The sequence below is a fragment of the Phoenix dactylifera genome, chromosome 2, assembly GCF_051530095.1.
Source record: "Phoenix dactylifera cultivar Ajwa chromosome 2, Ajwa_hap1_PhDact_Kaust_v1.1, whole genome shotgun sequence".
NCBI lineage: Eukaryota > Viridiplantae > Streptophyta > Magnoliopsida > Arecales > Arecaceae > Phoenix > Phoenix dactylifera.
In genome coordinates this window covers 43,723,984-43,743,778 of record NC_143191.1, presented here as the reverse complement: position 1 = coordinate 43,743,778, position 19,795 = coordinate 43,723,984, and the positions used below count along the sequence as shown (strand labels likewise).

The 19,795-nt window shown below is 38.6% G+C and overlaps 1 protein-coding gene across 10 annotated transcripts; it reads right to left on the bottom strand.

Moving 5' to 3' along the window:
• On the bottom strand, nt 1–17,896 carry RH1 (RNA helicase 1). 10 transcript variants are annotated; one of them, XM_089929039.1, is made up of 12 exons: nt 17,764–17,894; nt 17,556–17,604; nt 16,787–17,419; nt 15,915–16,149; nt 14,857–15,111; nt 12,237–12,388; nt 11,838–12,015; nt 11,317–11,504; nt 7,208–7,412; nt 5,174–5,279; nt 4,902–5,078; nt 198–466 (listed from the first exon to the last, which is right to left on the bottom strand). In XM_089929039.1, exons 3-11 carry the CDS (start codon nt 16,897–16,899, stop codon nt 4,963–4,965), a joined length of 1,548 nt encoding a protein of 515 aa, XP_089785165.1. In that variant the 5' UTR covers nt 16,900–17,419; nt 17,556–17,604; nt 17,764–17,894; the 3' UTR covers nt 198–466; nt 4,902–4,962. The 10 variants fall into 10 exon arrangements, with proteins under 10 accessions (XP_088572657.1, XP_088572659.1, XP_089785165.1 ...); XM_088716531.2 differs by adding an exon at nt 1–29 and having other exon boundaries at nt 214–466; nt 16,787–17,895; XM_088716537.1 differs by lacking the exons at nt 17,556–17,604; nt 17,764–17,894 and having other exon boundaries at nt 15,915–15,986; nt 16,067–16,149; nt 16,787–16,824.
• Nucleotides 17,897–19,795: the final 1,899 nt, after the last annotated feature.

Genomic DNA, 19,795 nt, shown 5'->3' with positions numbered 1-19,795 from the left:
TTGTTTCTTCCCAAAGCTCATCCTAAGACCTGTATTCCGAGTTCCCACAAATCCTTCAGTTCTCAGCTTACAAGAAAAACTTTGAAATCAATCAGGAACAAAGTGCTCATTTGAAATTTCTACTGCAAAGACACAGAATTTATATATATATATATATATATATTCCATGTCAAGGCAAGCCAACATGTATCATACAATTCAGAATGAGCTTACCCCGCACCAAAAAAAAAATGTAATAGTACAGAGCAGAGAAATGCACCAATGAAGAAAGTTATAGATGATCCAGTTCTACTTCCTTTCATTGATTGTTCAATTCAAAATTTGAATCCGATGACATCAAATGCTTCAGCTCCAGTTTCCTAAAAAAGGGCAATCAAATCCTTTCCGAATGTGCTGGTTTGGGGCGATATATAACTCTGATTTCAGGAACTTAATAGGAGAAGCTGATGTTTCAGGTAAGAGTTAGCTGAGAAAGAGAAGCAAAGCCGAAAGAAAGTTGATTCAGTTTACAATAAATTTTGGATCTTTAAGATTCATGAAATCATTTTTCAGAAAAGATCAAAATTATGCAACCTAGTGTCAGGGTTTGCCAGTAAAAAGTACACTTCCCAAAAGAAAGACATAAAAAAGCGAACAGGAATAAGCCACCATTCGTTGATTTATTTTACGGATAGCAATTTATATAAATGATAACAAGAAGGAAGCTTGGACCTTTGCAGGTTCACACAAGATAAAACTAAGTCAGGTTCCTGCCCGAGGCTCATATCTCCTTGAAACCTTCTAGCAACACCAAGATTCATGTCAAAAATGTTTGCAAGCTTCCAGGTGCGCCTAAGTACAATAACCACAAAATTGTAGTTCAAGGAGTCGCTTTCAGAAGAACTTCCACAAAAGCTCCCTAGACCACTTATAAGACAAAATGGCTTTGTGCCTCCACTTCATTACAGGTTTGCTGTTCCAAGTGGACTTGAAACCCTGAGAAGGATAAGAATCCTAATGACACCTATGTGCAAAGGTTATGGATTTCCCAAGAAAGCCGTCAAAGTTTATCTTAAGCACCTGGAGGAGGAAGCTTCCATGCCAGCAAGATAAGGATTAAAGACTTGATGATCAAGTCTTATTCTACTCCAATTCTGTTCCCAAGCCAACTTCAGCATAATTGTAGATTGAAATAATTTGCAATAGAATATTTTGAACTATCATAGCAGCAAAACTTATATGTTCATTAAAAGCTAAATGAACATAGAAGTTGAAGGTTTCTACAGTGTAATATCAGAATAAACAATTTTCTGGATAGCCACTTTTCCATGCAAAATAACTTATTACCCCATGCCACTTAGTCCATATTGTAAATTTATGAAACGCATTGCTTCTTGTTTGAGAAGTTTGATACTAGAGCTCTTCTAACTTTACTAAAAGAATCTATTCTTTCAAAAAGGAACTCAACCTTCTCTTTTAACTCCCAGACTCTGTCCAACTCCTACATATATCAAAAACAAAGTCTAACTTAATTTAAAGAGGATGGCTCACTTTGTGATACTTAATGCTGGGAACCCATTTGGCCTTTATTTTTGTTGGGCAAAATTACAGCGACGCCCCTTCAACTTTTCGCAATTTGCACTTACACCCCATAACTTCTAATTTGTTTCAATTAGACCCCAAAACTTAAGATTTGGTTGCAACGTGGCCCAGCTATCCATCTTTGTTAGAAATTGTTATCATATGACTGTCACCTGATTAAAAAAAAACTTATTATTCCTTTAATGCCCTTCCTACTAAATTAGTGGTTGTCTTTACAATTGTCGGGAAAGGAAAGAGATTATGTGAAACTCATGGAAAAGTTGTCAAAAAAATAACATATTATACTGTAAACAAATTAGTGTCCATATATCCATTGATAATCTAGAATAATCACAAATATGGGAGATGGAAGCATCAGAAATTAGAATAAAAATCAGAAAAATTGGAAAAGCAGAAATTAGAATAAATATCGGAATAAAAATTAGAAAAAAAACTAGGCCCTTTGATGGTGGTGCCGACAACGGTGAGTGAGGAAAGGGAGCGCGTGGATGGGGTGAAGAAGGGGATGGGAAGATAAGGGGCGATGGTGGTGAGGGTGCCGACGGTGATGGCGCCGCAGAGGTCAAGAGAGTTCCAGGACCCAGTGGCAAGGCGGAGAATGGCAATTCGGGGTAGCAGAGGGTGAGGAAAGGGAGGGCATGAGTGGGTTGAGGAGGGGGGCGGGGAGAGAGGAGAAGCGATGGTGAGGGTGTCGGCTGCAATGGTGCCGCATAGATCGAGGGAGGAGGCACAACAGCTAGAGCGGATATGCTCTTTGCCTAATTGTGTGGCCGCACATTCGCTTGCTCATCACCAAGATCCGCCGCTCCCTCAAATGCCTCACGATCCTTGATACCGTCCTCGTCCACCTCGCTCACCTCCTCCTTCGTCCTATCCTATAGAAGGCCGCAATAGTGGCATCGAGTAGAGTGACATCGATCGGTTGGCTCAAACCCTAGCAATGCTGATGTCGCGCTCTCTTCCTCACCACCTCAACCATTGTCGGAGGATATCGATCGATCTCAAGGATCCACCAACCTAAGTCGGAGGAGGAGAATGGAAACGAACCTCGACTTCAGGGGAGAAGACGAGGTCGACCTCCGCGTCGCAGAGGATGGCAAGCTCATGGGCCTTCTTGAAGAGGCTAGTCCACCACTTGGAGAAGCTGACCTGGCGGCTTGCCTTATCGTTGATTCGTCGGAGCTGGACCTTCCCCCTTCTCATCGCTGCCACCCCTGCTGTCAACATCGGAGCACTTGACCATCACCCCTTTTCTCCTCTCGTGCTTGTGCTTCTCTAGTACGAAATGGGTCCTCGCCCCTCGTCTCCTCTAGTCAAGGATCGCTATGGGTCATGAGGGAGAACTAGCCCAAATTATTCTCTAAAACAGTTTCCTTCGTCGGAAGACGGAGAGCAACTTAGTCATTTCACGCATGCCGTTTACGATGTTAAAACTTGGATGGACGACTGGGCCACATGCAAAATCTTAAGTTTTAGGGTCTATTGAAAAAATTATAAATTTTGGGGTGTAAGTACAAAACATAAAAAGTTAAAGGGGTCTTGTATTTTTTTCCTTTTTGTTGCTGCACTTAAAAATTACAAAAACTAATACCTTTTCTGTACATGACTTGATCCCATAATATGAACACAGATCTATGAAGGCATTGTTAAATGCTATGAATTTTTTTATAAAAAATCCATATTCACATCATTAAAACAAACTATAAAAAAATTGAACAATAATGTGGGAAGGTAAAAGACCAAAAATATAATATGTCAAAAATATACAATAGATCAAAATATAATCCTAAAATTTGATAATAAAACTATAGGGTGGTAATTTTGGTCAGGTCAGGTTAGGTCAAGGACAACATACAAACCTTGACCCATACCCGAACCGACCCAAAATTTTGGCAAGATCTCTTGACCCATACCCACCCATGGGTCATTTTGGATCACTTGTTTGACCCTAACCAATCTATTTTGTAAGACTGAAATCCCTAATAAGCCTTGCTAACCTATCAAATTCAATATTACAATTCTCACTAGATAATTTTTAAAATAATTTAAACAGTTAATATCAAGAAAAAGATCAATTACTTACCCAAAAAAAAGAAAAAGATCAATCACTCAAAAATTCTTATTCAACACCACGACACAACCCAACCAAAAATATTTTGACCCAAATAGACCTCTACGCTCGTGACTCAAAGTCGGGTTAAACCTTTGACCCAAAGCCAACCCATTTAAAGTCCCGAACTAAAAATCTCTGGATTGGGTCGAATTGGGTTTCTTGGGTAAGGTCAAATTTTGCCACCCTTAAAAACATATTATATACGTTTTTTTGGAAAATAACTAAAATAAAGTGGAACTTTTCCTTAACTCACCTAGGTTTTCTTAAAAGTGATGTCTAAATTCATTGCACAACTTACAGGTTACTTGTAATGATTGAGAAAAAGAATGGCCACACACAGAATAATCAAGAGCTATAAAAATGTAGTATAGAAAGAAGTTGACCGCAAGATGTAGTGAATAATCTCATTTACATTCTTTGTGTTTGCTAAAAATATATTTATGGTATCAGAGAACCATAATTATTATGAATATGTTCATGTAAAAACATAATTGCTGTCATGCGATGATTGGTGGTTAGGATAACACACTCCAGGCAAAGATTTGGCAAGTGTGGAGCTAAGAAGAGATCATGTTTTAAAATAAATTACATGTGCCCCAGAAGTAGTCGGAGTATCTAAAGATGGAGACAACAGAGCCCACCACTGACTATCTTCTAGGATGCAAACAAATCTTTATAAAGTAGGATAATCACGAGTGTGGCCTATAAGTAATGACACATGGTGTGCATGAGTGCCAAGCATGTCTAGCACATATGTATTACTAATATACAGAAGGAAATTTCTTTCTTGTTTATAGCAACATTTGAAGCGGTGAAAATTGGAAGAGTCAAAAGCTCAGTCTTCCACAGAAATCTTTTTCTTTTAAAGTAACACATGCCAGTATAAGGCAAAATGCTTTTGACTTTTAAGCATTCAAAGTATGGGCGGCAAATTTGATATATTCAACCTTGGACTGCTGGGGCCAGATCAAACTTAATTTTCTTTTACTAAATTGCTATTCAAGATTTCCCCAGGATAATGTTGATAGAAGCAAGTAGCAACTGACCATTTCGGAGTTAACCCAGATTCGAAACTAGTTTTGGAACTGAATTCACAGAGGGAAAATTCAAAATCAACTAATAAATGAGAGAGAGAGAGAGAGAGAGAGAGAGAGAGAGAGAGAGAGTTAAAGTAAAGGCTTGGTTGGAAGAGAACTCTAAAACTCACCATTGAAAGATTGTGAGTACCGGTAGCTGTCATAATAAGGATCTCCATTAAAATAATGCATCTATTCTTTCATTCTGTCTTTGCCTTTCTTTCTATCACTAGACTTTACAGACTTAGCACTGATACCGGATTTCCTTGCTGTTTCTGACTCCACACATCCTTTCAACTTTTTCAATGCTGTTATATTGTCAAATAAAAAAAGAGAGGTAAATAGAAACTTGGCTGAAAACTAACTTATGTTAAAAAAAGGAGCAAAAGTTCATAGAAGTTACCAGAAGAATAAATAGGGCGAAGCTCTTCTATTGAATCAGCAGGCAAAGAGTGAAGATTACATGAATTATTGTTAATCTTCTGAAGCATCTTACTGAAACGTTTAGTCTGAAAAAACAAAAATGAATATGTTTAATCATAGCAAAATATAGAAGCAGAAAATTTCATCACAATATTTGCATGCACTAATGCTTTTAAAATTTATTTAGCAGCAAAGCACATAATATTTGTACTAAAAATACAGTGTGTATAATCCATCATAAAGGAAAAACTACATTAGAGGTAGCTTCTTTCCAACCAAAAGAATCTTCTCTAAGGAATCACAAGATTGAAACATCAGAATTTTTTTTTTACTTCAGTTTGACAACAAAATCTGGTACACAGAGATCTGCATTCTTGAGCCTTGCATCCTCTTGCTAATGATATTTGAAGAGGTCCTTTAGAACACAACTCCCTTGGAAAAGATTAAACATTTTGATATCAGCACCCTTTTAATATTCTTGCTTCTAACAGTGTCAAGGAAAACTTCCAAAATAGATCTTAGCAGTCCGTGGGGTTAAGTTTCAACTTGGCTACTCATCATACCAAAAAAAGAAGAAAAAAAGAAATGGTACTCGGCTTGCACTTTGCACCTTCCAGCGGCCAACACAGCTGTGTATCCAAACTAACATTCTTCTTTCTTCATCTAAGCCCTCCCAAGTTCAAAGAACTATTTGAGGCTTGGCAGTTAGTATGAGCACACTTGTGGCCAGTAAAATAAGTTCTCCGTCCTGCCAACTATGGCAGCTCATCCTCTTGTTACCTTGATCAAGAATTTTAGCAAATTCAGATAAGGTCAACATCAGGTCAAGAGACTGCTTCAGGAAGCCACTAAAATCTGTTGGACCGTATTCCATCCATTTAGCCAACCCCCATGCATTTATATATTTGTCTATGGATGATATAAATCAATCTTTTTCCAAGATTATTATTAGTAGCTAAAGGTATTTAGAACCATTCATAATTTCATATCAAAAGAAGCAATTGATTTTCATCGTAATCCATGTCACATGGACATAGTAAGATTCATACTTCGATAATAATTTCCTTAACAAGGGGAAGTGAAAGCAACCAACAATAAGTGGTTACAAAATTATAAAAATTCTGTACTTAGAGTATGTCAAATATTGGATGCTTAACTGGTAGAACTTGATAGAGGAAAGGCATCGTGGGTTGCAGTCTGACCATGCCAACTTGACCTTGACATGATCAAACCCCTCCTTTTTTGTGGAAAGTGTGATGCGATAGTTGTGATGTACTAGTTCTGAAACAAGGTTGTAAAGATAACAAACAATTTTGCATGCAAAACATAGGCCAGTATTCAAAAACCTCTCGATGAGAATACAGGAATAATTACAAGTTAAACAAATGCATAGAAATTCAGTTCAATTTGTCTAAATGAACCCTCATCCATATAATTTCAACATGAAACATTTCGGACCGCAAAAAAGCATCTCTTCAAAGAATGAGTGATGATCACTAGAAAAAGCCTCTTATCAAATCAATTTAGGCTTCATCAATGTGGTCTTCACTACTAGTTACTATCAAAGGCCAGGTCCTCCATAGTGACTCCTGAAGCTTTGAAAATTTATTAAAACAACAAAAGAACTAGACACCCACAGGACCAATATGGAACCATGATAGAGATTGGGCAATGGCTATATAATCAGCCATCCAAATGCATGTAGAAGATTATCATAGTAACAAGCAACATGTAATGCCTGTCTGCAATTGCTATTCCATTCTGGACCCCATCATGTAATGGAAACTGTCCGGTTAAATAATTATCTTTCACTACTTTCAAACCATATGCCAATTGCTAGCAATTTAACAAACATGCCAAGCATACTCTTCCCTATTGTCTCTTTTTCTCTGTTCCTCTCTAAAAATCCCTCTTGATGCAGAACGACCCATGGAATCAATATATTTCATAGTAACACTTTCCTAAAAGACAATTTTTAATAGTTCGAAGGTTATCATGCAGGGAAAAAGTATACCTCATCTTTTCGCAGTAAAGTAAAGCAACGCCCAGTCTGACCTGCTCTTGCAGTGCGGCCTGCTCGATGAATGTAAGTCTTAACATAAGCAGGCATATCATAATTGATAACATTTCTTATTCCTTCAACATCCATTCCTCGAGTCATTGCATCTGTAGCAACAAGCACTTCTATTTTCCCTTCCCTAAAGGTCTTCAATGTTTTGCTGCAGGAAAAAAAAAAATCTGTTGTCATGACAGAGACTCCATAAAATGATTCATATAAAAATTGTTGAGCTAGAGGCAGTCAAATTTGCATCAAGCAAATACTTCTGAACAGCCTGTCAAGTATGGAAAATACATTATTCAGCAAGATCCATACTCTTAATGCAGTGTGGGCTCCAAGAATCCTTCACCATTAAATTGATAAAAATAGAAGCACCTTGCTGAAATGTTGACATATGCATATGTGACCATGCCTAAGCATGCATGCCTGTGAGGATGCACTCGTGCAAGTGCTTTCATAAAATCAGTCAAATTCGTCTTAAGCAAATTAGTTCTGAACAGCCAGTCTCGGTAGGGCAAATAACATTGTTTGGCAAGCCCTAATGCAGAGTGCACTCTGATTAATAAAATTTTAATAAGCAGCCTGTAGACATGTTTGAGGTATGCATATGTTTGTGAGCATGGCCAAGCATGCCAGTGGACACACTTGTACAGGTGCTTTCATAAAATAATCAGATGGTGATAATTAATTGGTTAACTCGACAAGGTCAGGTACAGCCAATGTTTGTGGTCAGCACATAGATTGAGGAGCGCTCCTAATGGGAAGTCCATGTAACCCAGCATTCTTCAAAAGAACATCATTCCATCCTTTGGCATCTGTTCAGGGTGATCTTAATTACCTTTGAAGGATAAAAGGAAAAAATGCTGATGACAAATGGGCAGAAAAACATCTTCTTCCGTAAATTTAGACTACTTTTACAACAGAGTTCTATATCTTGATGTTCTTTGCTATTTTAGAGCCCATTTGGATGTTAGACGATCTTATCAGTTTGATGAGATCTTCTGACAGGGCCTCTCTTTTGAAAAAATCATCGGAATCCCGAGGTAGAAACAGGTAGAGAAAGCCAACAGCATTGGCAACTAATTCTATTTTTCAGGGATAAGTAGTCACTTCTCCAAGGTGACTTACCTAATCCATGAGAATGAGAGATCAGTGATCCTCCAGTTTCCAATCCTCCCTGATCTCTTTCAAAAATCCATTAAGCAAGTCCTGGGGGTGGCGAGCAGGAGGGAGCTCTGAAATATTTGAGTGTCCCTATCACTAAGCGTCGCCTTCGTCACAGAGACTGTTCTAACATTGTGCACATCATCATACTTAGATTGGAGGGCTGGCAGATGGATGCACCATCCATGATGGATAGAGTGATTTTGGTATGGACGGTTCTTAGCTCGGTACCGATATACCTGCTATCGAACACCATTGTGCCGATGGCGCCGATGAGGTTCCTGGAGCAGCTGTTCAGAAACTTCATCTGAGGTAGGAGGGATGGCAGAGGTGGCATTCACTTGGTGGTGTAGGAGGTGATATGCCAGCTGGTCAGGTCAGGTGGTCTGGGGGTGCATTCATTGGCGGCGGGCGAGAGGTTTTGGCGGCGAGACACGCAGCTAGGTACATTCTGGAGACGGACAGTTTGTGGTGTGCCCTCATTAGGGGCAAGTACGGAGCGCACTCGGCGATGGCTGACTTCCAAGTTGGGCGTCATAGCTCCTTCATCTGGAAGGAGATCCGTGCCTACGCTCCGACGATGCTCCCCACAATCAAGTGTGCTATTGGAGACGGGCAGACGCTTGGGTGACCGAGTAGCCATTGGGGCGAATGCCGACGATGGTGGATTCAGTGAGACTGTCGGAGTGTAGGGTCAGTGATCTGATTACTCCGAGTGCGGGCAGATAGAACGAAGCGATGATCCGAGATGCATTCGGGGAGTAGTTAGCTGAGAGGGTCCTGGATATTCCCATTCCTGCTGGGGAGATGATAGACAGATTAGTTTGGTCTCTAACAAAGAGGACGAGGGTGCGTGCTAGGAACTTGCATGCATTGATGGGGAGGGGGACTACCCAGCAGATTGAGGGTGGGTAGATCTGGAGGTTGCATGTTTCTCCTTGAGTGGCCTTATTCATCTGAAAGGTGGTTTGGGGATGTCTTCCGTCCCGCAGCGTGCTAGTAAGGAGGGGCGTCAGGACTACTCCAATGTATGAGGGTTGCCCCGACACGGAGGAGACCATCAGCCATGTTCTTAGCTGCCCTCGGGCGATACAAGTGTGAAGTGTGACATTTCCCTTGCTGCGAGGTTTGGGGCCGGCGGAGGATTTACATCTGAGAAAAACTATGAGGAGACCGGGGACGGTGGAATGGGGCGTCACCTGTGCCTACTTGGCTTATCATATTTGGTTAGATAGAAATGCCCGTATCTTTGAGGGTAGGAGGGCATCTCCGAGAGTTGTGGTAACCAGAGCTATCCATCATGCAGCTGAGATCATCAACACTACTAAGGAGACTTTACCTGGGAGGGCTAAGGACATCTGGGGTTCCCACACCGCTGTCACATCGCCCAGAGTCACTCGTCATTTGGGAGCTCCCACTCCCTGGTCGCCTCAAGGTGAACTTTGACAGTAGTGTGTTGGCAGGAAGAGACAAAGGAGGGACGGAGTTTGTGATCCGTGATCACAACTCCAGATTGATGCCGCAGGTGGGCGGCGCACTTGTGACATGACGGTCCTAGGAGCGGAGCTCAGAGTGGCATGGGAGGGTATCACCTATGCGAAGAGTGTTCTAGGGGCTGGTAATATCTTCCTAGAAGGAGACTCCGCTATGATGATCGATTGAATCTGGGATGCTGAGCGATAGGGCGACGACCATCCTCTCCTCAAGGATATTCAGAGGCTGGCGAGAGACTGTGACTCCTTTCAGGCTGCTCATGTGTATCGAAAGGTGAAGGGCGGCAAACTAGATTGCCTCCTTTGTTGCTCATCATTCAGAAGAGGTCATATGGACATGGTCTGATATTGTACCCCTACCCCCACATTTGTCCCACGTTATGTTTCTTGACACTGTTGGTTGCACTCACGCTAGAATAACGTGAGCGACCGTTGTACCAAAAAAATTCCCATTTTTCACCATAACTTCAATCAAGGAGGCCCCACCAGAAGAATCCGACCATTAAGATCTTCCAATGTCCAAAACAGGCCCTTAGTCTTGTAAGACAAGTCAAAATACAATCACACTACCAATGCAAGTCGATGGGTTGACTTATGTGAGGGTATATAGTTCACATTGTCATAATTTGAGCTCCTTCAAAAGTATATGGTGAAAAATTGAGGATTTGTCTGACATTTTCAATAAAAAATTACTATCACATATAACTTGATCCTGACATACTTTATTTCGTTCAGCTACCTTTCATTCAATTTCTTCACTATTCTCATGTAATACATCTAAACTGCCCAATTCCTTTCAAACTATTTACGTAGTTTTTTTTATTTAACAGTGTAATGTAACCAAATTTACAAAATAATACGAAAAATTGAAATTGGATATCCATCTATAGAAGAGATCCATGATCACAAAGATGTTCTTCAATAGTTTGCAAATTAATAAATTTGGATGAGAATAATTTCACCAATCCAATGCACAACATCACGTAAAGTACTGCATGGGATCTGACTATGCCCTCTTTTCTGCTATGTTGGAAAAAGGGTTAAACCAAACAACAAAAGTCGCACTCCTACACATGGATCAACCAAGCTAGAACTGCCAATCAGTGTGTCACTTTAGCGCTAGGTAAACAAAATGGTCCATCCCATAATCTTTTAATTTTCAGCCATTCCGCATGATTGAATGGGCAAAAAGATTTGTTTGGTGACTGCTGTATTTGGTCCATAGCCTTCAACAAGGTCGAAAGTTGTCATTTTCTTTTTTACAAAGATCATGCTTCGCAAAAATATATACTTTATCTGACATTGTTCTTGACAAATCATGTCCAATGGAGCTATGAATATTGCATCAAAGCAACAGAACCTCTTTGCTTAAATGAGGAAATTTAAGTTTGCAAGTTTGTCATTTACCTTCGCAAAGACTGATGCTGCCGACGTGAATATTCACTAATTTTGCATGGCAAGTCTCCAAAGAAATTTAATAAAGTGCATAGTCTGTGAGTTGATTCTACAGACGATGTAAATACTATACACTTTTCCCCTCTCAAATCTTGTAGAAGAGCAACTAGATACAATGGCTTCAGTTTTGATATACAAATCTGCGCATACACCGAAACAGAGTCAGACATAAAAAAAAAAAAAGCTATTATCCAAAAGACAACTGAAATAATTCTACCACTAATAGAACATTGTAGATGAATCAACCATTTCAGCAAGTTATGTTTTTTCTAAGATAATGAATTTGAATAAGAAATGAAATTTTCACTCTGTTGATATTCATTCAAAAATTGTACTAGATGGAAACCAGCAAAAGTAAAAGAAATCTATATATAGTGCTCAACTGGTTAAACAATTATAATCAGATTTATGTTCAAAGATAGTTTTTCTTCAAGGAGTTTACTGATTTGTCAAAAGCTAAAAATGGGACAAACCAGCTTGTAACATTCCAGTTTTTCTGGAAGTTTGTATCGCCTCTCCCCACTTGTCAACAACAAAGGATGATGCAAGTCAAGTTGAGAAAGCTTGCTAGGATCTTGAGTCAGTGTAGCAGAGAGAATCATTTTAACAAGCCTTGGGTAACTTTTACCTTTAAACCCCCTTTCAACACCACTGCATTCAAAGGCATATCATTGAATAAGAAAAATATCTTTAAAATAAAAAATGAATATCGTTCTGCTAAGCTTGGGAAGAAGGCCTTAACATAAGGATTTTGATAAGAGTTCAAGACATTATATATAAGTCAAAATCTGGACACAATCTTTTATAAAGGGCCTTAATATTGATTTATTTCTATAGATTGTTTCAAGCCAAGTAGGAAGAAGTAGGATTACGATCTCCTTATGGTTGCCAAGGAACCAGAAATCGAGGGCCCAAGTCTTGCATGGTCAAATAATGCCTGATCATTTGAACAAGTAAGCTGAATCACAGTCGGCAACCAGGACTGATATGCCTCTCTTAACAATCGATCTGTCTCATCAACTACCTGAAAATTCAACAAATAGGCTACTCAGCACAAAACATGCAATGAAAATAACCTATAAATAAGTCAAATCTCAAAGCATTATTGATAAACTTAATTGACAAGTTAATCACTTCAAATATTAAAGGAAGCTAAATGCACTGATAAAGAAACGGTATCATCTTAAACTCTGCACAAAGGGAAGTAAACTCCATATTTCACATGGAAGTAAACTCTGCACAAGTTATTTGACGGTACTCCATATTTCAGAAGAAGCAAGGATTCATGTGATATGCTTGTATCTAAGACTAAACTAAGATAAAGAAAATGGTAACCATACAGCATCATGGTTCCACAAAGGGCATTTCTGAAAAGATATATAGGTGCAGGAATGTTGGCTTAACATGACAGATCCCTGTAGATATACAAGATCCATCAAATAATAAGAGATGTTCATGTAATCTTTGAGAAATTGAAAATAGAATTTGTGAATGAAGGGGATTCAATATATTCATCTGGCTGATGTAGGTCTGACAAAGGGTGCCATACAAGATGCCAATGATGAAAGGTATCTTTTCATTGTTCCCATGCATTGAATGAATAGCAAGGAGATTGTCCATGAAGGCACCTAAATGAATGGGTACAACAAATCAAAAGATTGAATCCAAGGTAGCTCCTCAACATCGAAAGAATGTGGAGAAATGTTCCTTTCATATTCACTCAAAACTAATACAGAAAGGCAGACCGTTCTGAAGGAAAGGAATTGGCAGAAATCTAGTCAACATGCATCAATGATGCTGGTTTTTGGTACCAGAGAGACACTAAGACAAAACCATATTATCCACTATCAAGTTAGACATGAATACATTAGCTCTAATCCTATTACAACTATTTGTTCAATAATTCCAAATGGCAACTTTTAAGTTACTTTAGGAACTGTGAATCCTTCCCTTGAGATTAGATTTCTGAAATTAAATTTGAGAGAGAACGTAGGCAGGAGGTTTACTTCTCTGGTGAATGTTTCTTTCTTCTACAATAGGTGGGCAGGGTTAGACATGTCTCGTCAAATCAAATTGCCATTATCTGGCCTATAAGTGCAGATTTCCTTTTAAATCAGACATTAGAGATGAGAAATTGAAGGTGGAGCCCAATCAAGTCTACAATTGTGAAAAGGGAAAATGCAAGCCCATAGGCCCAACACATATGCAAATGCGCAGCGCCAAACATATCCTCCTTTTTTTTTAAAAAAAAGAGAAATATGAGAATATCTAAAATATTTCACTGTTCTGAAAATACATTACAGTACACAGGCCTTATTTGGGATGACAACAACCATCCCCTGCACCAGAATTTGCCGAACATCCCTCCCCCTCGAGAAAAAAAAAACCATCAAAATAATTACCAAGCTCCTGATCTTTTAATAAGATTTCCTTACAACCCCATGTACAACTTTCAGTGAGTTTTTAAAGGCTAAAAGGTTGAATCAAATATTGTCCTTGTTTTGTTGGCATGATTTGATATACCACTCTCCTTCTAAACCACAGTGTCAGAAACATGTATCAAGAAATAATGAATGTTGTACACAGGGTTCATGAAAAAATAATATTTAAGGCATGAAGGTTTTTTTAATTAATATATACGAGTGAAAGAAGTATATCCCAATTTTCTCAGAGAAAGAGAATTGCATCATTCTTCCACCTAATTATGGCCTTTGGTTCATCAGATGATCCTTTTCCTATATTTAAAGTTGTCCTCGTCTAATGACGGAAGCATAAAAAAGGTTATTTTCAAACTAATAGACTCACTACATAATGAAACAAACAAGCACATTGGTTGCAATTGCCAGGTACTTAAGTGGCCAAATTTTTGAGCAGCCACTTAGTGATTCCCAATGCTTAACTACCTAATTCTCTTAATCTATTTCCTTCTTCTCTTCATCCTTTTTTTCTTTTCTTGTTTCTCTTCCACCTTTTTTTCTCTCTCCCTGGACAAAAATGAGATGCCCTGAACTGCCAAAATATATCCTGAAACACCAAACTCTCCTTTTTCTCCTGAAAATGACTTACAGCCTACTTCTTCCCTAGAGAACTGACCATGGTCTTTCTTTTTGTGTGTGCCGGGGAGGGGGGCGGAGGGAATCTAAAAATACAGCAAAAAAAAAGGAATAAAATAGGTCACAAAAATGTTAAGCATGTGAAAAAGAGCTCAACTCAGTTGATCTGCATCATCACTTATGCAGAGAAAGTCTTATCAAAATATCAGTCTTCTGGTCCTTGATTCCTAAAGGTAAGAAAGAAGAGCTAGCATAAACTGTTATCAAATGCAAAATACCTTGTTTCAAACTTTATTAGAAATTTTGATAGAAGACAGCAAACAAAGGACTCGTATAGATGTAGTCAGATAAACTAGATAACATGTATGCTTATAGATACAAAAGCTGATAGAATGGAACAGAACAGGACTAGGGAAAAGATGATTCAGAACCATCTGACCAGATAACAAAGATGTTCCAGACTAAAACCCTTTGTCGTGTTAATATGATCCATCAGCCTTCCTGGAGTTGCCACCAATATGTCCACTGAAGTTTGTGGCTCCATTTGTATGTCATCTGGATCAAATGATGAGCACATCTCTAGCTTAGGTCTCCTAATGAGCTCTGAAATTTCATCTGCAAGTGATGATTGACCAACTGCTAAGCCTACACGCAGACCTACTGCAGAGGCAATAGTTGCAAAAACTTCTTTAACCTGAGCCACATAACAAAAGAAAAGGTAGCCATTAAAATGAAAATGAAATAAGGAAAAGAAAGGACTCCCTTACAGTAGTTAACAAATGATCTACATAAGCAAGAAAAGACTTTAATAGATGTAATCATGTAATACAAAAATATATTTCCTCTTTATGCAAAAATTGGAAAACAAGCAACAAAAATAAACATTGCTTAATTCATTTCACCAAGATAATATGAAATTGACTAACTATATATTACAAGTTTGAGTCTGGATTACATCCAGCAAGCTGTGGGAGAAACAGCATGAAGACTCATCCTATGTGGTTGTAATGCCGTTACTATCTAATGTTTCCTAACCACATATGATTGCTGAACAGTCAATGACATTATACAATATAAAAATAAATAGTTGCACTTTTTTTTGGATGCAAGTATACGCTGAATAGTCTATACTCTCTACTGTATCACTGACAAACAAAGATAATCTAAGGGCCTACCATTGTTTTCTGTGATGAAGTTGGTTTTCCCTTCCAAATATACTCTAAATGGATGATGTTAGTCTACAAGAAAAGCAATCAAGAATACGAATGTTGGAATCTGATAATCAAGCAGGATCTAACTGCTTCAACCAGCATATAACAAACTAGCTTTAGCAGCTTAGCTCTTAAGCTACTTTGAGAGCCTGATATGACCAACACTTAACAAACTCCGCAGATTAAGCTGACTTGGCAGCTCTGACAGAAGTCATTATAACATAAACGTTGAGGTGGCTATTACAAAGGAAATATTGTCAAAAAACAGAATTCATTCATGAAGTACCTGCACGGCCAAATCACGAGTAGGCAAAACAACTAATGCTCGCAAACATCTTATCTTCCGAGTTGAGAGCATCTGCACAATAGGTAAAGCATAAGCCAGAGTCTTGCCGCTCCCTGTCGGGGAATTGACACAAATGTCTCTCTCAAAAGCACCAGGTCCAATTGTTTCTTGCCACACTGCTACTTGCACTGGAAAAAGTGACTGAATACCGATTTTCTGCAAAGCCTCCTCCAATCTACAAATACACAAAATAGAGAAATATTATTTATATATGGGCAAACTGAGTTTATTCTCTGTTTAGTATAATGTAGCTCCTACATGCAATACTCAGCCAATTAAGGATGTAACAGCTATTGTAACTCAACAGTACCAAATAAACTTTACCACAAGCAAGCCACATCTATTCCAGCTTCCCTTTCATTGCAGATGCCTAACCTAACCTTTCTTTCCTTCTTTCTCTTTCTTTCTTGTTTTTCGCATTAACCAGGAGACCATTCTTCCAGCGTAAATTCTTGTTTACTATTGTAACGTGCATCTTAAACCCTGGAATTCCTTTTTCTTCAACAACATATCGATGATCTTCAGAATGTAGCATGAATCCAATTCATGTTATACTTGAATGCATGCATTGGAACATATATTTCAAACCAATCAATCAATATAAGCGGGGAAAAGTCTACAGATATTAATTTTTCACTAATAAAAATCATATTTTTACACCAAAAAGCACTAAATCCACGCTATAACAAGCCAAAAAAGACGCCCTCTCAGCCTATCGCGTGGAGAACAAACGAGTGAACATTGTGCAAAAATTATACCGACGTCAAACTCCAAGAAAAAGAAAAGAAAAGGAGAAAAGAAAGCGAGGGCACCTGGGATCAAGACATGGTAGGAGACCGAAGGGGCATTCTTCATAAAGATTGATATCGACTGGGTTTCGCATCCAAGGCAAGTGAGGAACGCGCTTCGCCTGCGAGTCCTCCATATCCCTCTCCTCCTCCTCCTCCTCCTCCTCCGGATGACCGAACGGGGGCGATCGAGTCCGCAGGGGTTTTCGATAGCTTATTAGGGTATGAGGGTTTAGGGTTCAGGGTCGGGGAGAATAGACCAAGACCTTCGGGTTCGCGAGATGAACTGGGTCGGCGGCGACCGCAGAGACAGGCGGTTCGAACCGGAGTAAATAAAGGCGGTCACACAAGGGATATAAATGGAGGGCAAGAACCAAAAAGACCGAAGTTTTGTCAAATCACTCTTTCAACTAAATAGAGAAAAAAGAAAATAACAAAAGATTACTCAGGAAAACCTCAGAACATGCTGCTGGAATAAATAAAAAAAACTCGGATAACGTTGTAAACCGTAATCCCAAGCGAATAATCTTAATTTTCAACAGCGAAAATAAAAAAAATGAAAATTTTCTACAAGGAAGCGTATAATCCGAAAACCAAGCTGCTATCAGCACAATCTGCCTCTCCAACCTTCCATCAGCCTCCAAAATCCTATGAATTCTTTCAGGAGACACAAAAACTCGTTAGAAGTAAAAGATAAGAGTAAAGAAATTAACGGAACCTTAAAAATCTTTTTAAAAAAAACAGAGATTGGAAAAGCTAAGAAGTAGAGGAGGATGAGGAGACGCGGATTCACTATTGAATCCTCCAACATCGTGTGGTGCTGTACCGAGGACTCCCTGCAGCTAAAACCAAAACAGCTGCAAATTGATTGCCGTAGGAACAGCAACCAACGATCCATCGTGTGGTGAATTTTTATTTTTATTTTTTTTGTGTAAGGGTAAGGCGACAAACAAACTAGAAGAATTAATGAATTTTATGGAAGCAAAATGCGGAAGATGTACCTTCAGCCATGATTGTTCAAACACTGAAATTAAATTCTGGATGATCTAATGATCTGAAGCCCTTACTCATGGTTCTGTAAGGAGAAGAACTTTGAACAATATTTTTGGTTTTCTCCGTGTTTCCTTAGAAGAGCCTATCTTTTTTTTTTTTTTATGGTGTTCACGTGCTTCTTTTTATCAGAGAAACCAAAACCCTTGCCCATATATGCTAACCCACTTTCTACCATCAAGAAAGTGGTAACTGCCCAAGAGTGGGTAGTTCTTTGACTGAGTAAAACTCTCATCATTTTATCTATAATATCTCAAATTTACAAATAAAAATAATATATATAATATATAATAAGTTTAAAACATATGGCATGTGAGCCATCTTTAGTCTTCTAATAGGAGTTGGTTAACATTCTCGCACTTGGCCCACATGTCACACCTTAGTATAGATAACAGAAATTGAAAACTGAATATGGCTACAACTGAAATTACTCAAATTTTATTAGAGAGATACAATACATGAATCATGGCAGTAATGTAATTCCTATTCACATTTTCTTCCATGTATCACAGTGTACGTTTCTCTCTAAGAAAACTTTATGTGGTACTATTCCTTATAAGTTATTTAGGATCCCATTGTCACAAAGACAATGCAAATGGAGCAAATACTGTATATGCACAAAATAAAATACTGTATCAAAAAAACAAGTACAAAATGAAACAAGAATCAATCTAGGTACAAAATGAACCAATCAATCCCATTTGCTCTACATGTTTAGAATACACCTTTATTGAGAGCCCTTTTGTCATGGGATCTGCAATCATAAAATATGTACATGTATGCTCAATAGCAACCTCTTGTTCCTCGACTCTTTTCCAAACAGCGAGATACTTTAAGTCAATGTGTTACATCTGCTCCCACTTTTATTATTCTTCGAAAAGAACACCGCTGCCGAGTTATCACAGTAAGTCCTTATTGGCCTAGATATTGAATCCACAACTTGAAGCCCTATTATAAAATTCTTCAACCATTTAACCTATGAAGTTGCTTCAAAGCATGCTATAAATTTTGCCTCCATGGTAGATGATGCCATATGGTCTGTTTGGTATTTTTCCAAGATATAGCACCTCCAGCTAGCATAAAGACATATCATGAAGTGACTACTCAGTATACCTACTCGAGTCTGAATTTGATCTTGGACCTAAGGAAGATCCCTAACGTTTTCACAAGCCATGCATGGGGAAAACTCAAGTTTTTGGTACGAAGCCATGTAGGTTTGTTTCTCTTGAGTTGGTGAAAGTTCCTCGGCTAGTTGTTCCTCAAAGGCATTATCTTGATGCCTTTGAAGAATAATCAGTCTACTTGATATAGATTTGTTGTCTGAATTCCGTACTTTCTCCCATTCAATCTTTCGAGGAACATCACTCCCACTAGCTTCATGAGGACAAGAAATTTTGCATTTCTAGCCACAACAATTCTAGGAGTATGTGAGGGGCAATAAAATTTATATCCTTTAGACTTTTTTGCATAGCCAATGAAATATCAACTGACTATTCTTGGGTCTAATTTCTTCAATTACGGATTGTAGACCTTTACCTCAGCTGCACATCCCTATATGTGTAAATGTCTCGAACTAGGTTTCCATCCTTTCCATAATTCAAAGAGCATTTTGGAAATTACCTTGGATAGAACCCTGTTTAAGATATACAATGCAGTCTTAAGTGCTTCACTCCACAAAGATATAGGAAGATTATAATTGTTAAGCATACTCTTTACCATATCCCTTAGTGTACAATTTCGCCTTTCGACTACGCTGTTCTGGTGAGGCATACCCGATAATGTATACTGAGCAACTATACCTTCCTCTTTTAGAAAGTCTACAAATGGACCAGATCTTTGCCCTAACTCTGTGTACCTACCATAATATTCACCATCTCTGTGTGACCTTACAATTTTAATTTTCTGTTCCAACTGTTTCTCCACTTCATTCTTGTAAGTCTTAAAAGCATCTAATGCTTCTGACTTATCAAGAAAAAGATAGGG